The 6,011-nt window shown below is 32.2% G+C and overlaps 1 protein-coding gene across 3 annotated transcripts; it reads right to left on the reverse strand.

The window, feature by feature from the left end:
- Positions 1-314: 314 nt before the first annotated feature.
- Positions 315-4,145, reverse strand: LOC119673015 (zinc finger protein 614-like). Of its 3 annotated transcripts, XM_038084216.1 has the most exons (7): positions 3,894-4,145; positions 3,721-3,836; positions 2,956-3,133; positions 2,783-2,898; positions 1,996-2,173; positions 1,838-1,938; positions 315-1,783 (listed from the first exon to the last, which is right to left on the reverse strand). In XM_038084216.1, the coding sequence occupies exons 1-7, from the start codon at positions 4,069-4,071 to the stop codon at positions 524-526; spliced, it is 2,127 nt and encodes a 708-aa protein (XP_037940144.1). In that variant the 5' UTR covers positions 4,072-4,145; the 3' UTR covers positions 315-523. The 3 variants fall into 3 exon arrangements, with proteins under 3 accessions (XP_037940144.1, XP_037940146.1, XP_037940145.1); XM_038084218.1 differs by lacking the exons at positions 2,956-3,133; positions 3,721-3,836; XM_038084217.1 differs by lacking the exons at positions 2,783-2,898; positions 2,956-3,133.
- Positions 4,146-6,011: the final 1,866 nt, after the last annotated feature.

Raw genomic sequence — 6,011 nt, forward strand, 5'->3', positions numbered from 1 at the left:
CAAACAGTCAATCAATTTTATCAATATATTGATTTCTTCAGTCTGTTCTTGATTTGAGACTGCATGTTAAATTTCTAATAGATGGACTGGCTGACATCGCTTATTTTATCTTTAACTACATTTTTAAGATAACGTAAGTATTCTGTAAAAAATAATATTTTACACCCTTCATTCCTAATAGTGTGAAATGCATATACCATAGCAAAGTATAAAGACGATTTAAATAAAGATAGGTTGACATGATAACTGTATATTATATATTTTATTATTATTATTATTATGTTTTTATTTATGCAATCTATAATTCTTAATTTGTTACATTATCATATCTTCGATGCTACTATGGAAATGTTGTTTTTGCGAACAAGTGAATATATATATATTTATATGTTTTTCTATATACATTTTAAATATATAAGAATATTTACTTTAATTTTATAGTTTCAGAAGGCAAATATTTAAAGAGTATCTTAATGCTAACCTTAGTTGTATTCTCAGTGACTTTATTGACTTGGGCACATGTTTACAAAGTCCCTGAAGTAGGTACTAAATTGAAGTGAAGACACATTTCTCTAATGGAAAGGTCCGGATTTGCAACTGCAAAGTTTAATATAGTTTCAATTGAGGTGTCATTTGTTTGAGATGTCGAATTGTTGGAATTGTTACGTGAGTTTTTTTCATCATTTTGGTTACTTATATGATCTCCCTCTATACGATTGTATATCTTTCCACATTCGTCACATAAAGAGAAACTACACAAGTGCAAATCCAAATGTTTATGAAAAGCACATTCACTCTGAAACTTGTCACCACATACATTACAAGTGTATAATTGACTTAACTGATCCACAAGATTTTCTTCTGATATATCGTTCTCATTCCCACCCAAACTTGAAAATGAATGCTCGTCTTGCTCCCTATTAGAATGTTCACCATCCAAAGAGAGATTCATTTTATCTTTAATGTGTGGTGGAAGAATCTGTATTGGTTCATCCATAACCAGCTTATCCTCATTCAAAAGAGAAGAATCCATTTGACTCAACTTAACTGGACACGTAATGTGCGTTTTAACGTGGGCTACAAATTTGGCCAATGTTGGAAATGATTTCGGGCACTTAGCACAAATATATGAGTGCTTTGTATTATGCAATCGCAGATGCTTTGTCATATTGCCTTTGCTTGAAAAATTTTTATTACATATGGGACACGCAAAGGGCATTACATTTGCATGCGTTAATGAATGATATCTCAAATCTGTACGACGAGTATACCCCTTATTGCAAAGAACGCAAATGAAAGGTCTAAACAACGTGTGTACGTTTGTGATATGTTCAATGAGAAACTTACGAGTTACAAATCCGTGCCCACAAACGTGGCATATAAAAGGAATAACCTTGTCGTGACACATTTCGTGTTTCATCTGTTCCAATTGATCAGTAAACGCCAAATCACAAAACTGGCACAGAGAACTTAGCTTGTTTTTGAAATAAGATGGAGAACTTTTGTCACATTCATTATTTTTTAATCGTATAGAGTAGAGTGTTTTAGTTTCCTCAACTTTCTTTGAATTACTTTCAGATAGATGGCCTGTGATTGCATTCAAGTGCGATTCGCTAAATGGTTCAGTTGTTGAGCTTGGATTCTTAAAGCTTTTAGTTATTGTAACATCTGTAGACAAGTTAAATCCCGTTGGAAGTGGGATATTACACTGAACATCATTTTCAGAAACATCATACTCATCACAATCAGAAGAATTATATTCACCAGGACAGCAATTAGTTACCTTCATTTTATTTTTAAAATATAAATTCAATTCATTAGATGTTTGAACAGTTACCTTAGGTTCAGTAAGTACTCCTACTGTGACATCATCTATATAATTGATATCATTGCGTACTGTTTCCTTCTTATTTGAATTCTCAACTCGTTCGTACATACCTACATAAATTTATAATTTTTATTTAAAGTTTTAAAAACATACAGACTGCATTTTACCTGACGAGAATATTGATTTCTTAAACAAGGCAGATTTCTTCAGATCCGCACGTTTTAACCGCAACTCTTTATCGGAAACTTCAGTTTTCAACCAACTTACTATATTAGTATCTACAGACATAGTAATACCGTTCTCATCAACGTGGTTGATATTAAAAATAGTTTTAGCGCTTGACATCTTATTGATTGGATTAATAAATAAATAATAATAAATTTCAAAATATAATGAATTTATATAATTTTAATTTATATTTTCTATTTTTCGGGATTTGAGGTAACTACGTCTAATCCTCATACGTTTTCTAATTATTTTTTACAGTGGACATTAAGTGTACTACGAAAAACTATATGTTTCTCTTTCTATCCTATAGTATACATACGAGTATGTGATGAAAACGATTCCCTTTTTTTTTAATGAATAAAATCTGCTCAATAACTTAAAAATAATTTCAAATCTTATGTGTAAGGTCTTAAAGCTGATAAAATAAGGATAATTCCTTATTCTATTTAAAATTGAGCACTGAAGTCTTTTCAGTATCATGAAAAGATCTCCAAACCCTCTAATCTTTCATCAATAACTTCTATTAGAAATACTTTCAGAACTTGAAGGTATCGTTAACAAAATTTCGGTTTAATAATAGCTAAAACTTATATATCTTCTAATATAGTGAGAATGATTTATGATTATTTAAAAGTTAATTTTTATGTGCGCTTGGATATGTAGAGTTATCTTTAATGTAGTAAAACAGTCTCAAACAGTTCATGTTTGTTTTTATATAATAGTTACCTCGGGTATTGGGACTATTTTTTCTTTGACATCATTGCCATCACTTTGTAAAACTTTCCTCTTATTTGAGTTTCCAAGAGTTTCAAATATAGAATGCTTAACTTGCTTTTGTTTACCTTCACAAAGTTATAGTTTTTATTTCAAATGTTAAAAACATACAGACAGCATTTTACCTGACGAGAGTATTGATTTCTTAACCAAGGCAGACTTCTTCAAATCCGCACGTTTTAACCGCAACCCTTTATCGGAAACTTCAGTTTTGAACCAACTTACTATATTAGTATCTACAGACATAGTAATACCGTTCTCATCAACGTGGTTGATATCAAAATTAGTTTCAGCGCTTGACATCTTATTGATTGGATTAATAAATAAATAATAATAAATTTCAAAATATAATGAATTTAAATAATTTTAATTTATATTTTCCATTTTTCGGGATTTGAGGTAACTACGTCTAATTTTCATACGTTATCTAATTATTTTTTACAGTGGACATTAAGTGTACTACGAAAAACTATATGTTTCTCTTTCTATCCTATAGTATACATACAAGTATGTGATGAAAAGGGTTCCCTTTTTCTTTTAATGAATAAAATCTGCTCAATAACTTAAAAATGATTTCAAATCTTTTGTGTAAGGTCTTAAGGCTGATAAAATAAGGATAATTCTTTATTCAATTTAAAATTGAGCACTGAAGTGTTTTCAGTATCATGAAAAGATCTCTAACTTCTATTAGAAATACTTTCAGAGCTTGAAGGTATCGTTAACAAAATTTCGGTTTAATACTAGCTAACACTTATATATCTTCTAATATAGTGAGAATGATTTATGATTATTTAAATGTTAATTTTTATGTGCGCTTGGATATGTAGAGTTATCTTTAATGTAGTAAAACAGTCTCAAACAGTTCATGTTTGTTTTTATATAATACTTACCTCGGATATCGGGACTATTTTTTCTTCGACATCATTAACGTCACTTTGTAAAATTTTCTTCTTAGTTGAGTTTCCGAGAGTTTCAAATATAGAATGCTTAACTCGCTTTTTTTTACCTACACGAAGTTATAGTTTTTATTTCAAATATTAAAAATATACAGACTGCATTTTACCTGACGAGAATATTGATTTCTTAACCAAGGCAGACTTCTTCAAATCCGTACGTTTTAACCGCAACCCTTTATCGGAAACTTCAGTTTTCAACCAACTTACTGTATTAGTATCTACAGGCATAGTAATACCGTTCTCATCCACGTGGTTGATATCAAAATTAGTTAAAGAGCTTGACATCTTCTTAAGTGAATTCTTAACGCAGACAGATTTTTATGAACGTCCTCAACGATATCAAAACGAAATGAATAAATAAAATTTTTATTAATGTCATTTTTTTCTGAAAGATAGGTTATGTTACTACGATTAAATTTTTTATTTGACATATGGTGAAAATCAAAAAATTTGACATTTAGGAGGTTTACTTGTAGACGCGGTAATGATTTCTATAAGAAGTTGTGTTTCAATTTTTTCTGTGCTGGAAAAAATTTTTAAAAATTAAATTTAAATTTTTTTGACAGAAGTTTCAAATTTCCTACTCTATTAATTCACAGAAAAGATATTAAATACTTTTGACAATTAAGTTTATGAGCTCCCTAAGAACTCAAGAACAACTCAAGATTTTAAGGGCCCTCCCAAGTGGGAGGTACAATTGGATATTTACTTTATTGGAACAACAGTTAGAGAAGAACTAGTGACACCATGTCTGAAAAGGTTAATGAAGTAGATATATCAGAGCCCCCTGATATCCCTCTACAGGCTAATTGTGAAATCTCAACTGAAATGGTCAATATCAGTGTGAAGGAACTCTTTGAACTTAAAAAATTCAATGAAATTCTACAAGCCAACTATATCAAACTTAGGCAGCAATTTCAAATGCTCCAGGACCGGTATTCTGATTTGGAAAAACAATTGAAGCTAAAAAACCCAGTAGCTACTGGTAATCAATTAAATAATAATAAAAGGAAGAAAGTTTCACCGCCTTCTCCAGTTAGCTCCCCCCATGACTCCGCTGGCTCTAATGAGGAAGAAATGGAGATAGAAATTTCTGTTGCGGAGCCTGACCCTTTTAAGATTGAAGATACTGAAATTGATTTCCCGAAATATAATCCAAAAGTCAAATCGACCAAACAGGTGAAATCAGTTGTAAAGAAAAGACTTCCTAAAACAGCACCAAATTCAACAGCAGTCAAGTCAATTTCAACAGGAAATTCTCAATCCCCAACTCCTGAGCGGATCTCTACGCCTGAAAACATCCATACTAATGGTATTGTTTCTGACAATATAACGAATCGAAATCTTTTACAACCTGTAACCTCAAATAAGAAAGTAGGCAAAGTTGTACCTATTGTTCTCCGTCGAACCAACACGTGGAACTCTTTAGTCAAGCAATTTTTAACAAGAAACATTAATTTTAGCGAGGCAAAGAAGGTCCGTTTGGGCATACAAATAACTCCTGGCACCATAGATGACCATCGCAAGATAACAAGATATCTAAATGAGATTAGTGAGCCATTTCACACCCACTTTCTTCCTGACGAAAAACACCTCAATATAATAATTAGAGGTTTAGAAGGTCAGAGTATAGATGATATTAAAGAAGATCTTGCAGGCCAAGGATTTAGTATCTTTGAATGCCATTTTTTGAAAACTAGACAAGCTGCCAGCAATTTAGTTAAAATCAGACTGCCAGCTGACCAGAAGAACATATATAATGTTTCCAGTATTTGTCATTTAAAGGTGATTATTGAAGCCCAGCGCCCTCTAAAAGGTCCCCCACAATGTCATAACTGTCAACAGTTCGGGCATGTCGCTACTAACTGTAGAGCCACACCAAAGTGTGTTAAGTGTGAGGGCTCACACCATCACCAACAATGTACAAAACCACGCGATGTTGCCCCGATTTGTTCGAACTGTGGTGGTGGCCACCCAGCCAACTATAGAGGATGCCCTTGCGCTCCGCAAATGCTGAAGAAAAAGAATGTCTCCACACCAATTTCTACGGTCAGTTCTAAAGTGCAGCCTTCAATTTCTTATGCCGATGCTTTGAAGAAGGGAAGTACAGCTGAGCAAGTTTCGTCCAATTCCCACTTGCTAACCTCCCACATGGAGAAGCTTTTAAATAATATGCAGATACAACTTAGTACAATGATGAGAACTATGATGGAGTCCTTGTTACA

The sequence above is a fragment of the Teleopsis dalmanni genome, chromosome 1, assembly GCF_002237135.1.
Source record: "Teleopsis dalmanni isolate 2A chromosome 1, ASM223713v2, whole genome shotgun sequence".
Classification (NCBI taxonomy): domain Eukaryota; kingdom Metazoa; phylum Arthropoda; class Insecta; order Diptera; family Diopsidae; genus Teleopsis; species Teleopsis dalmanni.